We start from the raw sequence: 24,043 nt of genomic DNA on the forward strand, positions 1-24,043 counted from the left end.
GTTAACAATGGGGTATATTATTACTGTATGGTGGCCACACTGTGGGACATTTCTACTGTAAAGGGGTGGTCACAAAAAGGTCAACACTGTAAATATCTTATTTTTGAGGATACTCTATGTAGGGAGCACAAAAGGGATGTTCTCTTACTGTACTGGGTAACACTGTGGCACTTTTTTCTTAATCCAGTGCAGTATCATGGTGGGAGGAAAAGCGGGGAGGTAGCCCTAAAGACGATCAGACGTGGCTGACTGTGTGTACAGATGAGTCGTGGCTGGAAGTCATAGCGGTCTGCTTCGGATGAACAAAAAGCCAGAAATGAGTGACTTAAATAGGAGTCGGTGGATTTACCTGTACTGTATACACTTAGGCTTTTTACAGAGCTCCTGTGTATAACGATCACTGGTTATAATATTTGTCTTAGTACAGAGTTAATGATCACATTGGTTGTATTAGTCAGTCACTGCAGTACTATCTGGTCATAGCTGGAAAGTATTTTCTTCTTGTATGTGGCATTACTGGATTTGGTATAATGACAGGATGCTTGTTACATTCAGACACTCTGGTGTAATGTATGGCCTTGGTGTCGCAGTATTATTTTGCTTTTGTATATTGGCAATATTGGTATATACTGGTGTTCGTGTAGTGGATTTAAGGGCTTAGAAAATGGTCTTGGAAAACAGTATTACCGTACTTATTGCTGCATTTACTGACAGATTTAAATATTTTATTAGTAATTTTTCACATGTGGGTGCAAACACGTCTTTATAGGTTCTAGCAACGCTGCTGGGGCCCCAAATCTGGGCCACATACGGGGGTGTGCATGCTCTCCAGCTCCCGCGCGGCACAACCTGATAGGTCATGCACACTAGATCTCCTGCTACACAAGCGCACCTTATGTTTAATGCGCTGTGCCTCTGTCTGCCCTCAGACTCTCCCTTTTTGTACCACTATTTGTTGCCGCTGCCATCCATCGCAGATACATGCCTCACTTGGCACTCACTAGTTGCCTTCTGGATCAGTATGAATATTTGAATGTTTTATTACTTAATCTGGTGGCTGGGGTTTATGGTTTTTAGATTATTATACAAAGACCAATCTCTTGGTCAGAAAAATGCACTTTAAAAATCCATAAGCTCCCCTGATTCTGTATTTATTTATTTATTTTTTTTTTTTTTTATACATTTTCTGTAGAAATACTCCATTGCAGAGGTATTCACACTTATTTCTTTTTGAGCACTGTATGTGAAATCTGTGCTCTTGTGTCAATCACAGCTTGCTGCTGATCTAGCAGCCTAAGACCGAACGGTATCAAAAATTGGTCCCATTCGCATCCAGGAAAGTGGGACGATTTTTTTCTCACTTGTCATCCGTGTGCAATCAGTGTGCTATCCAATAAAATTGAATATTATTATATTACAATATTATTAGGAGCTGCCAAACATTTAATCCCCCTTCACTGGAAACAGAAAGCTGCTTCAACCCATTCAGAATGGAGGAAAAAGTTAATATGATTCAACGCCTTGAGGGACTCGCTGGCTTGGAATCCTTCACACACCCTCAATTTCTTAAAGTCTGGAGGAGATGGAAATCTGGCCTAACGAACTAGGGAAGTTTGAAAAAAATGGTATAAATAAATCCAAAACATCCTGCAAAAAAACAAGCCCTAATATGGCTTATTCAGCAAAAAAAAAATAAGTTACAGCTCTCAGAATATGACAACAAAAACAAATTTTATTTTTGTAAAATATTGTTTTTAGTCTGTTAAAATAGCAAAGCATACAAAACCTATATAAATCTGGTGTCGCTGTAATCATACCGACCCGAAAAACAAATCGGTCTTATCACTTTGAACAGCGTAAAAAATAAATTCATTAACTGAATTGCTGGTTTTTGTTCATTCTGAATAAAAAGCGATCAAAAAACATTATGTATCCCAAAATGGTACTTAAAAATAAGACCTCATACACCTGTGTTCGCCAACAAATAAAAGAATATAGCAACAAACAAACTACTTTTAATAAAAAGCATTTTTTACTTTGATAGCTGCCAACCCTAAAAAAAAGATATAAATCTAGTATTGCTGTAATCGCACAGACCCGAAGGATAAATTTGCCTTATTTATATCGCACAGTGAAGAGCGCAAATGTAAAAATAAGAACTGTTTTTGTACTGCTTTCAATTTGTTCATTCTAGCTCCCAAAAATTAGAATAAGGCTCAGCTCACATTTATCCTGCTGAGTGCTTACATCAGGGTTTCCAGATAAATTCCCCAAAAACCGCAATTCAGACAAAACCTCTGGCAGAACCACTGGCAGAACCACTCATGATAATGAGACCGATGGAGTCACTTTGGATTTGGCGGAGTCCTTTTAGCTCACAAGTATGGGCTATCACCATTCTGTGCACACCTAAAAAGATGGATATCAGTGGAACAGATGCCAAACGGAGCCCAAAGTGTCTCCATCTGCTTCAGTATGGTGAGTGGTTTTGTCTCAATTGCATTTTTGTGGATTTTACACAGACAACCCCAAGGTAAGTGCTCATCGTAGAACACAAGAATGTGATCAGCCTTATACTGGAAGCGATCAAAAAATATAATGTACCCCAAAATGTTTCCAATAAAACTCTAATTTATCCCACACAAAAGCAGACTTCACTCAGGTCCGTCATTTGTCACTGGTGCTATAGTGGGTTTCCATATTACTGGTAGAACAAAGAATCTGGAAAAGTTACATGGCTTCCGCCTCCTGAAATAAAATCCATTGAATTCTGCTCTCCTAGATCCAAATGCCCCCTCCTTCTGAGCCCCACTGTGCCTAAACCACAGTAAGCGGCCACATGTTTGGTATTATTGTAGTGGGGAGAGAGCACTTAATTTGCTAGAAGCATAAGCTGTGCACAATCTATTGGTGCTCTACACAGTATTGGGGCACAATATATGTGCACTGAACTGGCATATTTGTAATTCTCCAGATTAAAAACTTGGCGTGGATATTACAAAATAGTCACTGCAGCCTATTGCAAAATAGTCACTGCAGCCGTAGATGAATTCATTGAGAAGTGCAATTTCTACAGTGGGGTCATTTTGGGGGGTTTTCTGCTGTTCTGGCACCTTAGGGACTCCGCAAATGTCGCCGTAGACTATTCTAGCAAAATCTGTGTTCCAAAAGCCAAATAACTCTCCTTTCTTCTCAGCCCTGACGTGTGGCCTAACAGTAATTTCTGATTACGTAGGGGGCATCACTGCATGAAAAATTGTTCAATAAATTATGGGGTCCAGTTTCACCTATTAACCCTTGCATGCCTAACAAATTTAGAGCAAATACAAAAATTACATTTTTACTACTATAATGCCATATTTCTGTGATGCACCTATGGGTTCAAAATACTCACTGCACTAGATGAATTCCTTGGGCATTGACGTTTCAAATATGGGGTTATCTGGGGGATTTCTCCTGTTCTGACACAATCTATTCAAATAAAATCTGGATTCTAAAAGCCAAGTAGAGCTCCTTCATATCCGATCCCTGCCGTGTCCTCAAACAGTAGTGTACAACCACATATACTGCCACATTTGGGAGAAATTGCATAACCAATTGTGGGGTCCAATTTCTCCCATTAATGCTCGTGTAAATTATAAATTTGGTGCTAAAACCAGTATTTTAATGAAAAAAAAATGTTCTCACATCTAAATGTTAAAAAGTTTTGTGAATCACCTGTAGGTTAAAAATGCTTGGGTTACTTGTGGGGGGTGTTTCTTCTGTTTTCGCTCATCGGGACTCTCCAAATGCGACATGGCCTTCACAATTTATTTTTGACAATTGGCGCTCTTTCCTTTTCTAGCCCTGCCTTGTGCCCAAACAGAAGTTTTTCACCACATATTTGGGTATCATCACGTTTGGGAGAAATTTTATATATATTATATAGAAAACTACAAATTTGGGGCGAAAACCTTTTCGTGAAAAAAATTAAGATTTCCAATATGACGAGCTAATGTTATCAAACTTTGTGTACTACATGTGGGTTCAAAATGCCCACTATTCCCCTGGATAAAATACTTGGGAGATGTAGTTTACAAGATGGGGTTACTTGTGAGGGATTTCCACTGTTAGGGCACATCAGGGGCTCTCCGAACGTGACATGGTTCCTGCAGACCATTCCATCAAAGTCTGCCTTCCAAAATTCACTCCTTCCTTTCCCAGTCCTGCTGTGTGTCCAACAGTAGTATTCTCCCACATATGGGACATTGGCAGACTCTGGAGAAATTGCACCACAAAATTTGGGGTCCATTTTCTCATGTTACCCTTGTGAAAATAACAAAATTGAGCCAAAAGTACATGGCAGCATTGGGAACTGCCTTAATGAGATTCCTGTGTTTTCAATGCAGGACACACTCATTTAATAGTGCGGCTTGGAGTTTGCTAAACTCATGTGTGAATATTATAATGTTAATTTAAAATATTATGAGGATTATAATTTATTAGGCCATGTAGTTATTACAATGATAAAATAAATATTTGCTATGGAAAAATAAGCTGCATGGGGCAATTTAATTTTGTATAATAAATTAAATGGTATACTTTTAATAATATGAGATCTTAGTGACATTTTGGTCTTATATGTTTGTAGATATTATAGTAAATATTTGTGCACTATTCTTATATGCATTTGGGAATATATGTCTCTTTTATGTCCCTGAAACTTATGTATACGCTAAATTTAGATCTTTCTATGGTATGAGGCACTTTATTTTATATGTATATGTTGAAATAAAGATTGGTATTTTTTTAATGAGTATTTCTATCACACTTTTTTGATCAGGATGTAGCATATTGTCTACTATGATCAGTATGTTTCATTGATATCCAAAGTGTGGCCAATCCCTTGATAAGGGAAATGGGTTTGGGTAGTGTGCTTATAAAGTGATACTGGTCAGATATCAAAAATTTGACCCGGTCACTAAGGGGTTAAATTTTACCACTATCCTGAAGTAAATATGTCATGAAGAAACAATCACAGAATCAGTGGGATCCTTTGAAGAGTTCCTCTTAAAGTGACACTGGTCAGATTTAAAAAAAAAAATTGGCCTGGTCATTAAGGTCAAAACTGACTTGTTCACTAAGGGGTTAAGCCCCCGATTCATCAAGACAGTCCGGTGTTGATGAGGGGGCATGTTGTTGGAGTCATTGATGAATCGTTTTAAGAGGTGCAGTTTCTACCCTGTTTCTCCGAAAATAAGATGGTCTTGTATTATTTTTTTCCTCCGAAAGAAGTGGTAAGGCTTATTTTCAGGGGATGTCTTATTTTCTTTTTCCATGACTAACCATCCACATTTATTTTTGAACAAAAAAATCAACATTTATTCAAATATAATCATGTCCTCACATTTTGGAACATCAACATTCAAACCCTGAATTTCATCATGAATTTCTTGAGATCCTATTTCCTTTTTCAATGCACAACAATCTACTCTTTACACATGCTGATGAAAAGAGATGGGGTTAGAATGGTAATAGACTATTCTGCCCCATACACATCTTATCGGCAGCACATCTCCTGTTTATACTAGGCGATGTGCTAATGAGAACAATAGTGCTTGCCAGTGTTAATGAGCCAGGCCGCTGAAGTAAGATGCACCTCCTAATTCATTAAAAAGCGCACAGCACTTAATAAATTAGGAATTTTATAAGTACCATGTGTCTCTGGCAGAACTGTACAGGGTGAGCCATTTATATGGATACACTGAAATAAAATTCAAATGGTTGGCGATATCAACTTCCTGTTTGTGGCACATTAGTATATGAGAGGGGGAAACTTTTCAAGATGGGTGGTGACCATGGTGGCCATTTTGGATGCAAGTTTATAAATGGCCCACCCTGTACATACACATGTGTATATACACACACACTGCACATACATTGACATATTGTAGCAATGCCAGGTAGGCTAGGGTTAAATCCTAGATCTGCAGGCTTTGATTAGTACCCCTGGCTAGCTCGGCATATAAACAGGCTTGGTGTTCATCTTAACCTTGGAATAGAAATGCTGGGGGCCTTCTAAGCGACTGGGGGTCCTGGGTGATTGCCGAGTTTGAATCCCCCAAGTGACAGCCCTGACTGTAATTATGGCTTATTTTTGGAGTAGGCCTTAAATTTCAAGCATTCTCCAAAAAACCTGTAAAAAATCATGCTAGTGCTTAATTGCGGGGTAGGTCTTATTTTCGCAAAACACGGTAATATATCTATCTGTATTTGACATATTAAAGTAATCAACATGTCGACAGACACAAGCATTTGTGCGTCCACCTGAATGTTGGCCACACAGAATGCCATTGAAGACCATGCGTGGCGGAAAGGCTGTAGAATGTGTATCCCAAGGTTCAGCCATATTGTCCATGGCAATAATTTTTTACAGTACTTTGTTCTGCTCGATCTTTTGCAATGTCTATATATTTTTTCTTTCTCCCTTTAATATTTTCATCCACTTCGGAAGTATCTAATTCTACTTCAAATTATGATATACTGTATGTTTGCGAACACAGTTTGTTTGTTTTGGCTACCTCACATCTTAACGTCACCTGCTGCTCTGTTTCCTTTACTTGTCTTCCCTGCTGAGCCAGGAAGATGAGATGAACCTGCTTCTGACAGCATGGAAGGGGGATCCATCTGCATCGCTGTTTTAGGAGCTTTAGTGTGGTTTATTGTCGGACTGTACTTCATTACTTGCCTGGCTCTTCTCTACTCTCTTTGCTGCAAAGCGAGAAGTTCCGAAAGCGAGGTTCTGCACTCCTCCCAGCTCTCGGATAGTGTGGTCATTGACACAGAGCTGGACTGGTCAGGCACCTCCAACTAGGAGTTTCCAATGGACTGCTAATAACTGATTAGGGACCCAAGTAAGTACTTGTGTCCAATGAAGGCGCGTTTTAAAAACTGTCGGTGCATTACATTTTTATTTTCATAGTTTCAAAATGGAAAATGAGCTTCTTCCTTTTTTGGATGATAGTTTTGTTGCATTTCTATTTTATGAAATCTTTATAGAGCAGAATTCATATATGGAATTTGGGTTCAGAGAATTCTTCTTGTAGGAAAGCAAAAATGAAGAGAAGCTTCAAATATGCAGGGTAGGCATTGTAATGATCCTAGCCATGGATGTGGCACAGGCTGTAGGAGACACGAGTGAAAAGCTTTGGATGAGTGTTTTGCTATTTGTTACACTATCCGTATTAATGTGTGTTTTTATATCGGCTGTATTCTTTGTATGCTTTCAAAGCGCAAACTACGGTTTTGTAAGATTCTTTAGTTCAAGGAAGGAATGATAAAGCCACATAATGTTTGCTTCTTGCATGTTAGTGAAATTGATACTTGTATGTATTTATATATGTGCACCAGAAATAATCAGGTGTTTAAAAATTATTAGAACGCCTGAAGCAGAAGAACAACTCTGTCGCTGCTTTTCTAGTTGTGCAATATGCATAGTCCGAACAGAGTGACTATGATGACGTTTTTTTGTTTTTATTTTTTTTTATGTGCTTTGTTAATTTTTTTGTGCTAATGATTATACCTTTTTATGATATTATGGTACACTAAAGTCATAAAAGTCCGTTATTAGCATTTTTTTTTTAAGTTTGCTATTTTTCATTGTTATCCATAGATGCTCCATTTATAGGACATTACAACCCCCTTTCATGACATGACTCTCTAGCAGAGTTAATCGGGGACTGCCTAGAATCGGCAGCCATGCCTGAGGGGCATCCGGCAATATTGTGATTGTCATGTCTGATTTTATTGGCTGCGTAGTCCTCCACCAGAGCTATTAGGCTGTAGAAGAGACCACAAAATTGGTTATAAACTGCATCTAGTCCTGTTCCCGCTAGTTTGCAAAAGCTTTAAAGCAATAACACCTGAAGGCTTTTCTCTTGACTTGATAAAGCTGCTAAAAAGCGGTGGTCCTGTTGGATTTTCCCTACAGCTGTGACTGGGAAGTGACATCTTTACACCTGACACTGTGCAGCTGTTTAATCTCCAGAGCAAGAGCGCTGCAAGCTCGGAATATTGGAAGAGTCCTGTCTGTAAAACCAGATACATGTGGTCGTGTAGATCAGTTCCTCATATCAATAATCTGTGGGATCCAGAGGTGTATTAACCCTTTAAGGCAGAGTTGGGATTTGAAGATAGGAAATTGCTAGGGTTGTTAGCGATATAATATATATTCTATTGTCCCCTATCCCAGCAAATTAGCTGTAATTCTGATTATTTTGTGCCATTTTGATAAATCTGCTGCACTTTTGCTGACTTGTTAATGCGTTGCGTGCATCCTTTATACTCTGATTAAACCTCCACCATTGAACAAATAAGAAAGCGCACTGCTATATTGAGATCTTCATTTAAAACAAAAAAAATGATTGTTAATGGTTCTTATACGCTGGGTGCTAACATGTCTTACATTGGTGATTTATTTATACTCGGACAGCTATAGTAATAACTGTCGTATTTATAGCTGCTGTTAATCTGGACTATTGATTAGCATGTGCTCGACATCTGGTCACATTTATGAATTAGATATGTTCGCAATAACTCTGCAATCAATTTTCTTTTGGTTGTCAAGATGGAAAAAGCAATGCAGCTGTAAATCTGAATGCGTGCCTTTGTTTGTAATCCTGGACCATACGGGTTCGTTTACACAAACCGGTCATCATTATTACGATGAACAATGTGATCGTAACTCATGGAAAGCAGTGTCAGTCTAGTGTGTATAGAGGATGAGAATTGTGAATGAAATGGTGGAATAATGATCGTAACACTGGATATTAAGCTCCCGCAGAGCGATAACCATATTTAGCACTTGAATTTCCACTCCTCCTTTATTCTGGTCTAATCGAGGGCATAATCTCCCGTTTATATTACAGAATTTTTGAAAGTTGAACGAGAACGTTTACTCGGGTGAAAACCATTTCCTGCACAATGAACAAGCATTATTGGGCACATCATTCAGGCGCTCAACCCATTAACATTACATGATTAGTTGTCATTCGCACGTCCGCATTTAAAGAAGTATGTCAATAAAAAGGTACCAATGAGAACAAAAGGGAGGTGGTGCATAGAAGGATCTAAAATATCCCTTATAATATAATGAATACAAGAATGTATAATCAGTCAAAAAAAATCTTTTTATTGATACCAAAAACACATGATAAAACAATTAAAAACAGGGGAAAGAATTGCTCCATTATGACCAAAACACATTAACCCTGTCAAAATACACAGGGAGAGTGATGGAAAAACTGCCCAAAGATGGTATAGAGCAGATAAGAGGGCGTTGATTACCTGCAGGTATTAAAAATAAATGAGTACCCAAAGGCTCCTCTATAAATGTAATGGTATGCCTAGATACAGCATAGTAAAGGGTATCTTATACCAATAATTCGATAAGGACTTTTGTATAACATCCAGATCAGGGGTGGACAATACTGCTAGTGCATCTGCATCGGGGCCTGGAGGTGGAGGGAGCTCTTGCAGTTAAGGGCGTACTGCCCATAGTAGCAGACTATGCAGCCACTATATTATTATTATTAATTATAATAGCACCATTTATTCCATGGCGCTTTACATGTGAATATAGGACCACTCAGTTACGATTGCAGGTGGGAGTGAGAGGGGCCCGGTGTCATATAGCATCAGGCCCTTTTACTCTTACTCCCTCCCGTAATCAAGTGAATACCAAGAGCCAGGGAGAGAGGAAGCATCTAATTTTGCACATGCCGGGTTTTTTGCAGCCTGTTTTTGATGTATTGCCATGATTTTTACAGTCTCCCGCAAAAACGTGGTCGCAAAAAACCTTCTCGGATCGTCGTTTTTCCCTGTTATAACAAATAGCAGGGGAAAAAACGGTGATCCGCTAATACGTTGTACTGCAAAAATAAGCTAACGTTTTTGCGGTATCATTGAAATGCATTGTGGCCGTGTCTGTAAACCATGAAAAATATCGAGAAGGCTTGATATTTTTTCACAACCGCAAATACGGCCTTCATGGCCATTCGGAGCACGGCCCTCCTACTAATTTTTGCGGCCCCATAGGAAATGCTTTGGGGCCGCAAAAACGGCCAGCAAAAACACGGCAAGTGTAAAACAAGCCTAAAAAGAAACACGGCAGAGGCATAGAAGCAGTGTCTATTGACATGCATCATAATGATAAGTAATCTTTGCCATATTACACTGTGTGCGGAATTATTAGGCAAATGAGTATTTTGATCACATCATCCTTTTTACACATGTTGTCCTACTGCAAGCTGTATAGGCTTGAAAGCCAACTGCCAATTATGTAAATCAGGTGATTTGCATCTCTGTAATGAGGAGGGGTGTGGTCTAAGGACATCAACACCCTATATAAGGTGTGCTTAATTATTAGGCAACTTCCTTTCCTTTGGCAAAATGGGCCAGAAGAAAGATTTGATAGACTCTGAAAAGTCAGAAATTGTGAGATGTCTTGCAGAGGGATGCAGCAGTCTTGAAATTGCCAAAGTTTTGAAGCGTGATCACCGAACAATCAAGCGTTTCATGGCAAATAGCCAACAGGGTCGCAAGAAGCATGTTGATAAAAAAAGCGCAAAATAGCTGCTCATGAATTGAGGAAAATCAAGCGTCAAGATGCCATTTGCCACCAGTTTTGCCATATTTCAGAGCTGCACGTTACTGGAGTATCAAAAGCACAAGGTGTGCAACACCCAGGGACATGGCCAAGGTAAGGAAGGCTGAAAAATGACCACCTTTGAACAAGAAACATAAGATAAAACGTCAAGACTGGGCCAAGAAATATCTTAAGACTGATGAAATGAGTGTGACTCTTGATGGGCCAGATGGATGGGCCCGAGGCTGGATCAGTGAAGGGCAGAGAGCTCCACTCCGACTCAGATGCCAGCAAGGTGGAGGTGGGGTACTGGTATGGGCTGGTATCATCAAAGATGAACTTGTGGGACCTTTTTGGGTTGAGGATGGAGTGAAGCTCAACGCCCAGACCTACTGCCAGTTTCTGGAAGACACCTTCTTCAAGCAGTGGTACAGGAAGAAGTCGGTATCGTTCAAGAAAAACATGATTTTCATGCAGGACAATGCTCCATCACATGCATCCAAATACTCCACAGCGTGGCTGGCCAGTAAAGGTCTAAAAGAAGAAAAAATAATGACATAGCCCCCTTGTTCACCTGATCTGAACCCCATAGAGAACCCGTGGTCCCTCATAAAATGTGAGATCTACAGGGAGGGAAAACAGTACACCTCTCGGAACAGTGTCTGGGAGGCTGTGGTGGCTGCTGCACGCAATGTTGATCGTAAGCAGATCAAGCAACTGACAGAATCTATGAATGGAAGGCTTTTGAGTGTCATCGTAAAGAAAGGTGGCTATATTGGTCTCTGATTTTTTTTTTTCTCTTTTTTGAATGTCAGAAATGTTTATTTCTAAATTTTGTGTTATATTGGTTTACCTGGTGAAAATAAACGAGTGAGAGGGGTATATATTTGGTTTTTATTAAGTTGCCTAATAATTCTGCACAGTAATAGTTACCTGAAAAAACAGATATCCTCCTAAGATAGCCAAAAATAAAAAAAAAACCACTCCAACTTCCAAAAATATTAAGCTTTGATATTTGAGTCTTTTGGGTTGATTGAGAACATAGTTGTTGTTCAATAATAAAAAGAATCCTCTTAAATACAACTTGCCTAATAATTTGGCACGCAGTGTATATATCAAGTTGTGTCCTGCTATTCTTACCCCTCCTTTAGTATAGTTGATGACTGTCTAGCCTAGGTTCCCTATTATTATCTGCTATTCTAGGGCATATAGGGCAAGTGAAGGGGAGCTACTGTGGAGCAGGGGTGCCAAACATCGTATCTAGGGTGCCAACTTCCGCTGGTAGGCAGGGATGATTTAGCGGACACCTTAGGGCTTCTTAGGCCATGTGTGGTAGTACCTGGGACCTCCTCCATAGAACTAATTAGTCCACTTGTCCTTCCTTATATTGTGACTTATCGAATATAATTTTAGATTTCATAGATCATTTCAAGGAGGAGACACAGGAAGTGGCATTCTCTTGGGTTTTCTGACTGTATAGATGTGAACTATTCATATTCTTGATCTATTGGTCTTTATTTTAGACCTTGTTTGTATTTATGTAATACTGTTGTGCACTAAGGGTATTTCCTTTTAGGTGTTTTTTAATTATACAATAGTAAATTTCATTTATAAGGTTATATGTACGCACTTAATCTTAGACTATAACAGATTATCGGCCAGCGTGAATGGACCTTAAGACAAAGTGGATTAACATTTAACAGAAAACAATATAGTACGTACATAAGCAAATTCCATTTGAAATTCTACTCAGAAACAGATTTCAGCTGAAAAATAGCCCAAATTATACTGATTTTGGCGCATAGTTTGTCGCGCTTCCAACAGCCGATCTGAAAAAGCAATCTGTATATTTACTTCCTTTACTCTTTTTTTATATATATATATATATATATATATATATATATATATATATATATATATATATATAATTGATTGTATGTGTATATCACTAACCAATCACGAAGCATCTTTCATTTCACCATAGCTGTTTAAAAGAAGCTGAGCTGTGATTGGTTGCTATGAGCAACAGTTTTCCCACAACACAACACCTCAGCAGACACTGACCAGGTGAGAGAAATCTAGCATCCCCGGAAACATAAGCTCTCAGCCATTGTCTGCCCCCCAGAAAGGAGCAGAGAGCCTGTGCCTATATACCCATCACACATCCTCCATCCCAAATGCATATCTTCCCTCTTAAAGGGATCTCCGGTATGGAAGCTAGGGCAAATCCCTCAGCGCTCTGGTTCTGACGCCAGGCTCTCTTAAAGGGATCCCTGGTATGGAATTCAGGGCAATTGCCTTCAAATGCTCTGGTACTGACCCCAGGCTCTCTTAAAGGGATCTCCTGTATGGAAGTTAGGGCAAATCCCTCAGTGCTCTGATTCTGACCCTAGGGTTGTATTAAAGGGATCATTGGTATGCAAGTCAGGTCAAATCCACCCAGCGCTCTGGTTCTGACCCCAGTCTCTCTCATAAAGGGATCCCCAGTATGGAAGTGAGGGAAATCCACTCTGCGCTTTGGTACTGACCCAGGTCTATCTTAAAGGGATCTCCGGTATGGAAGTTAGGGTAAATCCCTCAGCGCTCTGATTCTCACTACAGGCTTTTATTAAAGGGATCATTTATATAGAAGTCAGGGCAAATCCACTCAGCGCTCTGGTTCTGACGCCAGGCCTCTCTTAAGGGAATCCCCGGTATGGAAGTTAGGACCGTTCCACTCAGCGCTCTGGTTGTGACCCCAGGCTGACGGGATGATTTCGGATATTAGGGGTAGTAGTCCGGTGGCTCTGGCTGACGGGATGACGTGGGATATTAGGGGTAGTAGTCCGGTAGCTCTGGCTGACGGGATGATGTGGGATATTAGGGGTAGTAGTCCGGTGGCTCTGGCTGACGGGATGATTTCGGATATTAGTGGTAGTAGTCCGGTGGCTCTGGCTGACAGGATGATGTTGGATATTAGGGGTAGCAGTCCGGTGGCTCTGGCAGACGGGACAATGTGGGATATTAGGGGTAGTAGTCCGGTAGCTCTGGCTGACGGGACGATGTGGGATATTAGGGGTAGTAGTCCGGTAGCTCTGGCTGACGGGATGATGTGGGATATTAAAGTGAATGTGGCTATTCGGAGTGGGCGGGGCTAACTATATATATCTCTCAATCATTATAATTTGTTATAACTAACAGTAGTTAGTTACTATGCCCGGGCTACACCGGGCTCTTAAGCTGGTTATATATATTTTTATTTTTATAGTATATTTACTCTTATGCTGATATTTCGCAGGTCCTCCGGTCAGTCCATGTGCTCATGGACCCCGGGATGATTTGCCAATGTGTGTGACCCCTGTGAAGTCTGTGATTAGCTGCAGCAGTGTCTACAATATGCGTATTTGCTGTTAGCCAGTAAACTAAGGGCCCCGTTACACGCTTTAATGTCCCAGCGATCCCACCAACGATCGTCGTGGATGGGATCGCTGGGACATAGTTAGCTGATCGCTGGTGAGCTGTCACATAGGCAGACTCACCAGCGATCAGGACCAGCGAGCACGCTGGTATCGAGGGTAAACAGCGGGTATGTAAGCGCCGCGCGGCTCTTAGTTACCTGCTGTTTACCCTGGATACCAGCTCCCAGCGTCTGCTATATGGCGCTGGGAGCTCGCTGATCTCTCACTGTCACACGCAGCGATGTGTGCTGCCCAGCAGGAGACCAAAGATAGATTTATGGCCCAGACCATTAGGCAACGATTAACGATCAGCCAAACTGGTGGCATTGCAACGTTATCGTTCACAATATAGTTGCGTGTAACGGGGCTTTAAGACAGGCGAAGGAACAATGAAAACCAGGGGATCAGTAGATAAAGTAAAAAACTTTTTCTTTTTTTTTTTTTTTTTATTTTAGACCATTTTACGCTCCTGCAAAATAAATTCAACAAATTTACACGGTAAAAGTGAGTGACTATTTCTCTTGCTTGTGGGCGACAGCTAAAAGATGAGGCACATGGCTATTTAAAGGGAACTGGTCACGTCTGCAGGTTGATAGCGTTATGAAGGTGCTCAGCCTCAGTACTGAGAGTGCGGCACCCGAGGAAAAAATGAACTTGGTTCTGGGCATGACTAAAAGCCTGCAGCTCCCGTGAAAGGAAGTTCATATTCTCCCAGGAGTTGCACTGTCTGTAACACTATTAACTGCACATAGACCCTGTACCTGCAGGTTTATAGCGTTTTCAAACTTGTCATGTTCGTTTTATTGCACTTGGGATCAAGACTGGCCCCAACAACTCCCAGAATGCAGACCACTAGTAAACGTACAATAACGCAGTAGATTTTTTTTCTCTGAATACAGCAGACTTGTGAATCTAGCTTTGGGAAAAATGGGGTATAAGTTATAACGAGCATTGAAATTTGATAAACCCTATGTAGATTATATTGATATATAAGCTATAGCATGGTGTTAAAACTGTGTCTTCACAAGAAATGTGGCCACGCAATAAGTACACAGACAGGGAGGAGTAGCAGCTGGTAAGCCGCAGGTTGTGTGCAGAACCCCTACCTATTGCATTCTTTAATGATTCGCCAAACTTCATGTGACCGTGCCAAAAAAGTTGTATCCATGTACTTTTATATTTTTTCCGGTTTCTAATAAACTGACCTACTGAGCTTTCTTTTCCCCATCATGACCCAGATGCCAGCTGGCAGTCGTCGACAGTCTGATTATACTAGCCTTCTTTCAGACTTCACCCTAATAAGGCTTGGCAGTGGAAAAACTTCAAATGAGTTTCAGCCAGGTATCTCAGGTTAAATGTAGTTTGATAATTTCAAGGAGAAATGAGAAATGCAGCAAAAATGAGAGCTCTGTACCGCCAAGTAAAATGAGTGTTTACCTTTGGTCTGTACAGTTGAAAAGCATGCTTGTGTTCTTGCTTAGTCTTGCCATCAGCATATTGATATCTTCTTTCTTTCCAGCTGGACATGCCCGTTGAGCACATAGTTGCCAATCTTGATGCCCTTGTAAAGGATGTTTGCAAACACAAACCATTAAGCTTTGGTGAGTATTTGTGTTAACTTATATTTTACTTGATACGAGAAAAATACTTTAATACCCAAACTGTAGATATCAATGCAAAACACTTCAAAATTCTCTGAATTGAAATTAGAGGCCTAAGTGGAAAACAAGTTCTATCCAAAATAATAATGACAAAGCCTCCTACGACTTCTAGGTGGTGCTCCTCTAGCCTGTCATCAACAAGCGTTCTCAAGAGTCATCCCAACAAACAGAGGAAGACAATCAAAGTAGAAAGGTCTACTTTTCACTCCTAGTCTATTAGTAGGTGCTGCCTGAGGCGGACAACAAACTGTAAGGAACAACTTGGGGTATGTGCACACAATCAGAAATTGGCAGCGCTTACGACGCAGTGTATGTTCGCTGTGTCCAAAGTGCTGCCGTCTATTGAATGCAGGTGAATCCGCATGTGGTCACTGAACCGTGCAGATTCACCGCGTCCAATACATTGTACGGGAGAAATTTCTCTTGTGGAGACTAGCGTTTCCGCAAGAGAAATAGACATGCTGCAGTCTGGAGAGACGCACCACATGGTCGTCTCCACGGGTGAGATAGTATTGTTATTGTCAGTGTTAATAAATTGTAAAATGAGAGTATACTGGTGAGAAGTTTTTCGAAAAGACACCCTTGAAAACATTGATAGTGGCACTGACCACTTTTTCTGCCATCCCCCCACCAATCTTTTAGTATTGGAAATACAAGTTGGGTGGGAGAAAGCATTCAAATTTTTAGGTATTATAACTCCTTCCGGTTATGGATAGGAACAAAAATGCATCATCCTTCTATACAGGGAAATGTGCACACATTAAGTATTTGCTGCATTTTTGTCACTTTTTCTCCATGCAGTTGTCACAGAAACTGATGCATTTCCTGATTCCAGCAAAGTGAATTGAGTTTCAAATCTGCAGCATGTAAAAAATTTTTTTTTTTTTTTTTTTTACATTTTTCACTTTTCCAATGCATAGGGAAAAACATAAGTAAAAAACTCATAAAAATGAAGCAAAACACGTGTACTTTTATACAGCGTCCCGTCCCGTCCCCCCGAGTGTTCCTGTGTGGCCAGAGGGCTGGAGTCCTCATCTTTGTATGTGAGAGTTAACCCTTACCTCCCTCTTCGCTACCAGCTTGTACTGTTGTATGTGGTGTGCAGGAGAGGTAAGGGTTAAGTCCCCCATAGTGCTCCCCCTGTGATCTGTGGCTTATCACATCCACTCCTAAAGCCCCCGTTACACACTGCGATATCGCTAGCAATATCGCTGTAAAGTCACCGATTTTGTGACGTAGCAGCGATATTACTAGCAATATCGCTACATGTGATACTTACCTCCGACCGGCTCCCCCGCTGGATATCGCTGGTTGCGCGAGAGCGTCCTGGACCATTTCTCGTCGGGCGCTTCCTGTGGCGCCGACGAGCGACGTGTGGACGCGGGCGGGAGGACGTCAGGATCGCCTCGTCTGACAGGTAAGTAGCGACCCCCGACCCCTGCTATGTCGCTGGTGAGATCTGCCTGTGTGGCAGCTCACTAGCGACCACTTAGCGATGCACCAGCGATCCATATCGTTGTCGGGATCGCTGGTGCATCGCTATGTGTAACGGTACCCTTAGACTGCAGTAAGGATTCCCACCCCCTCCCGTCAGCTCCTGCCCTATATGTGATGTGGATCTCTGCATGTGGAATAGAGGAGGGAGAATAACTTTTTTCCAATATTTCCAATTTATTGCTTGATCAACTGCTATTACATGTTACGATAAGCTTCATTGCAACAAGTATTGTCAGGCTATGTTCACACAACTGTAATATTTGTCCATGTGCTGTCTATGAAAAAAAATAAATAAACCCGACCTCAGACAGAGCACTAGGAGCAATGATATGGAATTGAGCTATTTAGATTACAGCTTGAAAATGTCTGTGTTAGAAATGTCACAGCACCCACCGGTCTCTTGTATATTTCAGATCGGGCTACTTTCACACTAGCGTCGTGCGACGGCCGTCGCCCTGCGTCGGGGCGACGTACCGTCGCACGCTGTGAAAGTTGTGCACAACAGGGGCAGCAGATGCAGTTTTACAACGCATCCGCTGCCCCATTGTAATGTCTGGGGAGGAGGGGGCGGAGTTTCGGCCGCGCATGCGTGGTCGAAAATGGCGGAGACGATGCACAAAAAAGTTACATGTAACGTTTTTGTGTGCGTCGCGGCCGCCAAAACCCGACGCATCCGTCGCACGATGGATGCGACGTGTGCCCATACGTCACAATGCGGCGCTAACACAAGTCTATGGAGAAAAAACGCATCCTGCGGGCAACTTTGCAGGATGCATTTTTTCTCCAAAACGACGCATTGCGACGTACGTTGGCCGACGCTAGTGTGAAAGTAGCCTCAGACTCAACCAATTGAAGTCTGTGTGTGCAAAAATAAAAAAAATTGGATGCCATATGAATCATCCATATAGCATCCGATTTTTACAAATATATTTCCATTACTAACACAGGACACTGTATTTCTTTTAAATTTTATTCACTTACAATGTATAAAAATGGATGCCATACGGATGACAATACAGATGGAAAATCGTCTTTTTCTGGATGAAAATAATAATTTTTTTTATACGCTCATGTTAACCATCACATAAGCAACTGCTTTTAATAAAGTGACAAAATTAATATGCAGAATTAAAGGGTCCGAAACCAAAGGTGACTTTCATACTAAATTTAATTCAATAATCTAATCACTTTTCTGATATATTTCTATTAAAAAACTTCTACGTTTCCCTCTCTACTCTAACTTCCTGTCTGCTTGTTTTGTTTTTGTTTTTTACTTCCAATGACATTTGTTTGAGAATCCCAGTGCATTTTGGGGTACTCACACGGGACATCATCAGGGGGCAGAGGATGCGGTCACTGCCACAGCTGCTTTCCCTACCATGAAATAAAGCATCATCTGTTTCAGAGACTGGACTGGTCCCTGCCGGGTCATCACTTCTCCGTAGAGCCAGCAAGGGAGTGCACTGTCACTGTGCATTCAAAGGAATATAGCACAGGGGAGCTCATACTGAGTATGCATCAAAATTTACAACCAATGTATTATCAGGTGAGCAGGACTAGCCAAGCCTCCAAAACAGACATCACTGATGGCGCCTAATTTCAGGGAGGGCGCAGAGGCTGTGGCAGTGTCCGTAGCGTCTGCCCCCAGATGACAGCTCATTCGAGTATCCCAACATGCACTGGTGAATCTCGAAACAAAATGTCATGGGACGTTTAAAAAAAAAAAAAAAAGACAGGAAGTCAGAATGTACGTTAGGGAATTTTTCATTGAAGTATATTAGAAAACAAGATTAGATTACACTGAATAGATATACGTATAATATGAAATTCACCTTTGGTTTCAGACCGCCCCTTTTAAGTTCAGCCGATTGGTTTGGCCCTCCACAGCAGTGCCAGTTTCTCATGTGGCCCATTTGGAAAATTAATTGCCCACCCCTGATTTAGGGTATTCTTCAGATGAATCCCTGACGGAGCCATATTTGCTTTTTTTTTTATAAGTGTATCTGTCACTTCAGACAGGCACATAAACGTAGTCTGCTACATTTTAATGGAATGATTAGTGACTCCTGAACCAATGTTTTATTGGATTCCGTTGTAGTGCAACCTGGTTAAAACTCCTCAGTAAGTGCTGGGGCAGCATGTCTTTCATGATCCACTTATTCATTCTAATCCATATCCCTCCAGCACACTAGGTGACCACATCACCAGGTTGATCTATCATACCCTAAAGTTAGTCACCACTTTCCCCTTCCCCACTATGAAGTATTCATACTGTAAAGGCTAAGACAACTAATGTTCAGAGACTTTCTTAGTGCACTCATGTTAGACGAGCTACAACAGTTTGGCCATCAATTGGCCATCATTTCTGAACTATTGACTTATCCCCCTGGATCATAAAACACATCCATGATAAGAAAGTGTAAAAATCTGAAAACGCAAGTTACTGTACATATCCTATGGGTAATATTCATGTGAGTATACAGTCTATAGTTCCCAAAAACGTTTCTGGACACAGGTCCTTGAAGAGCAGTATCAATACAAATTTAAGCTGGCTTGCACCCTAGATGGCCATTGACCGATCACATGGCTGACAGCCATCACAGCTGACACTTGCAAATACAGGCGTTCTGATTCGTGGTCTCTATGAGAAGGCTACCGACTGACAGTCAGAAATTGGACATGCATGACTGACAACACTCCGACCATCAGTCAGCCATCACCCCCATAAACATTAGACTGTCATATGAACCTATGGATATCAGTAGGTTGAGCAAACTTAAGTCTGTTTGTGGGGGACCTTGCTATGCTATCTGCAAATCTGTGTGATCTTCTGAGCGCAACTACTCAGCGAGCAGATAATCCAGATATTCTGTACACACAGCACACTACAGCCTGCTCCCAAACTGCGCTGCTAGGACATGTGGAGCTCAGATTCTGAATGATGGTACCTACCTGCATGGTATCAGTCCCACCAGAAGATTGCGGCACGGTGGTCACTTTTTTTCCATGCAGTATATTACTCATACAGTATGCCAGTTTTCACTCATTTATATGTAGTTTTAGGAGGCCCTTATTAAAACTAGGATGTTCCATATTCTGCAAGTACCAGATATAATGATCTTTAGTATAAACGTCTCCAATGATGGACCTACTGATTCTCATTGCTAAAATTGTTTTGTTTTCTTAGGTCCCTTTGTGGAAAGGTCCATTATCACCAGTGCTACAAGTGAAGCCCTTTTTATCGATTGCCACAAATTCTTCCCAAAAGAGATAGAAAATATGGATGAGGAATAAAGACAGAAATTAATGGGATGACTTGTCCGGCACTGACCCGGACGGTGGACTCACGTGGAGCGTGTAGAAGCCGGTGGCATTTCTGTGCAACGACCACACCTGGACCTAAATGAGCTCTCACAACAAGAGGCTTGAAAATACAAGGAAACATCGTCTGTGTGGAGATGGGAGAGGAACCTTTTTTTTTTTTTAATAAACCTATTTCCTAATTAACTTTTTAAGATGCCTGCTGTATAAAACAACATATGACACCTCTCCTAATTGTAATGATGCTAATGAGCATCATACAAAACAACCTAATTATAGACCGTCAATTATACCACTAGCCAAACCTGTTTGGCTGATGACCTAAATTTTCACACTGCACTAAATGATTCATAGGTGTAAATTATTTTAACTGTATTTTCTACATGCCAACACACGTTGCCTAGAATAAAAGTATCCGTTCACCCACACATATTTACACTGCATAATCAATGAGATGTTTCAGATGTTGTCACTTTTGGAGCCCTTCCAACATAATGCTTTGAGCCAGAATTGAATAGTTGCGATGGCAGTTTCCACCACAATTGGATATGAAGATGATTCGGGTGTAGCCTGAATATCCACAAAACATTTTTGTTGTTTTTACAGTCAGTCCCTCAGTGGTTTTCCTTCAGCTACCACTAGAGGGAGCAGGGAATCTTTCTGCACACTGTGCTTTGTCTGCAATTGATAACATTAGCTCCCTTTCTCCCTCTAGTGGAGGCTGCAGTTAGTGACCTTGTTCGATCTTAAATTTATGCCTTTTGTGGGTGATCTCTAGCTCTCAAAATGACGTTAGGTAAACTTACTTATATTCATTGTCTAATCGTATAAAATCTTTAACAACTTTCCCCGCTACTTGCTCTACAGATACATCACTTGACAGCTGGAGTAAATACAGATTTTCAGAAACGTCTCCACTTTTATGTACATCACTATAATATGTATTGTTTTGTTTATTTTTTCTTGATTTCAGTTTTCTACAAAAACTTGCATTGTGACTTCTGTTTGTAGTGGTAGCCACAATACTCTGCCAGATAGGTTGTACATGGCGACTGCCGCAGCAAAGTTTCCCATTAGAGAAGCTCAGGAGTGTTATTTGTTGTCTTTTCCCACCTGTTTGTCTTATTGTTGTATTGTAATAGTGGGACTAGTGTCTCGCTGACCTATTCATTAGTCAAGGCATTTGATTGAGCTCATCTAGGAACGATAGGGGGTGCAGGGATCTGACTCAGGTGTATGTTCTATGGTGACCCCTCTTATCTCTCGCCGGGGCCTTCCTAGAACATCTTCCCTCATGTTCCTCTCATGTTGCGTCACACGCTGGGCATTCTCTCTGTTGGCGTGACGACAGGATTACAATAAGAGATAGCCCTTCTGTACCCCGCTGATAACACAGAATTCACTGTTCACAGTAGGTGATGTTACAGTGACTTTTGCACGCTCATCCGGTGCTTCGATACAAAAGGTAGGGTCAGCGTCTGTTCATTTCTGCTAATGTTCGTGCGAATTTCTCCAAACTGCAAGTATGAGTCTAAAAAAAAAAAAAAGCCCACTTGGCCAGCGTAATAATTTCATCTTCTGATAAAGATCGTGATATGAAAAACAAATTGTCAAAAATTTGTAAAAACTGCATGTAGCTCAAAAACCTGACTGAAGCAATGGCTTATTTTGAAGAGTAGAAAGTCAGACACTGAAAGAGTTAGCTAAGGTGATTGCCTCCGTGATTTGGTTTCCATTCTGTTAAATTACCTGGTTTTAGCCTATTAAGGTTTGACCTAATAAATGTTACTTTGTGTCCGTACAGTAGAACCATTGTTGAGCAGCGTGGCAGCCAGTTAAGTCTGTAGGGACGCTCCTCTATTCTGACATGAGTGCTCTTCTTACCATGGAAATAGGAATACTTTTCACCAGCTTGTTTTCTTCCCCTAGTGACCTCATGCCATTCTTTCAAGAGCATCTGAATTTGTAAGGACAAATATACTTAGCCTTGCTGTCAATCAAACTGTGCAAATAAGCAGGTTTTTTTTTTCCTCTTATAAAGGGGTTGTCCAGTCCAGCCCGGTAAAATGATTTGGGAAACTGCTTAGAAAAGTATAAAATAACAAAAGAAGCCAAAATCAAGTAACCAATCCTTGATGGCTCCTCTTCTGACTCTTCCCAGTTCCTCAATGCGGATGCTCTAGTGATGACATGGATACGTGACTGCTACTAGTCGCAGCGGTTACCCACTACAGCCATTGACTGCACTTGGCCCACCTTCTAGTAGTCCAGTCCACCAACAAAACGTGATAAGTTTAGTAGGTGTAAAAAAAAAAAAGTGCCTATGTCTGTCAACAGCAAAAAATAAAAATGTTATGTGAGGCTTAAAATGTATCAAAGTGGGTTTGGTGTGAACGAGGTACAAAGATCGTGTGCAGTCTTTTGCTGTGGGCTCTACCTTAATCCTCCCAAGAACCCAAGTGCAAAGAAGTCTAAGTCACCTCCAATGTGAGCAATTGCTGCTTTATTGATTTGCACATAAGGAAAAACGGCAACCTCTGCATATTGACTTCTTTGTATTTTGGCTTTTGAATTGAGATTATGGAGAAAAAAAAAAATCACTGCATCCTTAAAGATTGTGGACATCTTTGACATGGACAAAAATTATTTTTACACAAGTTAATGGGTACCTCTAGTTAACAGAATTGCATTAATTTTCAGTCAATATTCATTCCTGCATTTATTTTCAGATCGCATGAACCAGGCTTCATATTTTTAACTTTCTCCCAGTAATCTAATATATAAAGCTCAATGTGTGTATGTATGTCCGGGATTGGCATTTGCACCGTTGCAGCACCAGCCACAAAATTTGGCACAGTCACACGTCTGGACCCCGAGAGCGTCATAGGCTATGTTATGAGGTGAAATTTTAACCCTGCGTGTTCCAATTCAAACAATTTTGCCCCTATCTACATAATGGGGAAAAAGTGAAAGGAAAAGTGTTGGAGGCAAATTGACAGCTGCCAGATGTGAACAAGGGGACTTAAAGACTGAGAGCGATGGCGTCAAAGAGTATATACCGTACAGTTGCTAAGGTGGGGCCCTGACATGGGATACTCACCACACACGGGGATAGGAACACACACACAAAATGCACCACACACTACCACGTGCTTCAGCACATATACCACCCTCAGCACACATTTCACCACACATACACCAACCTCGCCACATAAAAGCCAAAACACAAAAGTTGCCACTCAAAACTCGCCACGCTGTCCCAGAGCTGTTTAAAAGATGAAAAATGAGCTGTGATTGGTTGCTATCAGCAACAGTTTTCTATGTAGACAGTTGTAACTGAGGCCTATTATTCTTATCATTTCTATGGTGTTATCGTCCTTCTGTAAAGCTGGAAATAACACAATTTATTACCGTGCTAACACAGACCACCCTCTGACACAGACTGCAGGGGGAGCCCAGTATCACACAGGATAGGATTAGATACACAGCTCAGCAGTCAGTAT

At 41.0% G+C, this 24,043-nt stretch overlaps 1 protein-coding gene across 2 annotated transcripts in view; it reads left to right on the top strand.

Annotated features, from left to right (window-relative positions):
• MRPL1 (mitochondrial ribosomal protein L1) overlaps positions 1–21,453 on the top strand; it is an 89,337-nt gene extending 67,884 nt beyond the window's left edge. For both annotated transcript variants that reach the window (XM_073542096.1, XM_073542101.1), the window contains exons 8-9: positions 15,581–15,662; positions 20,407–21,453. In XM_073542096.1, coding sequence (XP_073398197.1) covers positions 15,581–15,662; positions 20,407–20,513 — 189 coding nt within the window. In that variant the 3' untranslated portion in view covers positions 20,514–21,453. The remainder of the gene's footprint in view (positions 1–15,580; positions 15,663–20,406) is intronic.
• Positions 21,454–24,043: the final 2,590 nt, after the last annotated feature.

Source organism: Dendrobates tinctorius, unplaced genomic scaffold (genome assembly GCF_039654945.1).
Source record: "Dendrobates tinctorius isolate UK_male_01 unplaced genomic scaffold, ASM3965494v1 ptg000011l, whole genome shotgun sequence".
NCBI lineage: Eukaryota > Metazoa > Chordata > Amphibia > Anura > Dendrobatidae > Dendrobates > Dendrobates tinctorius.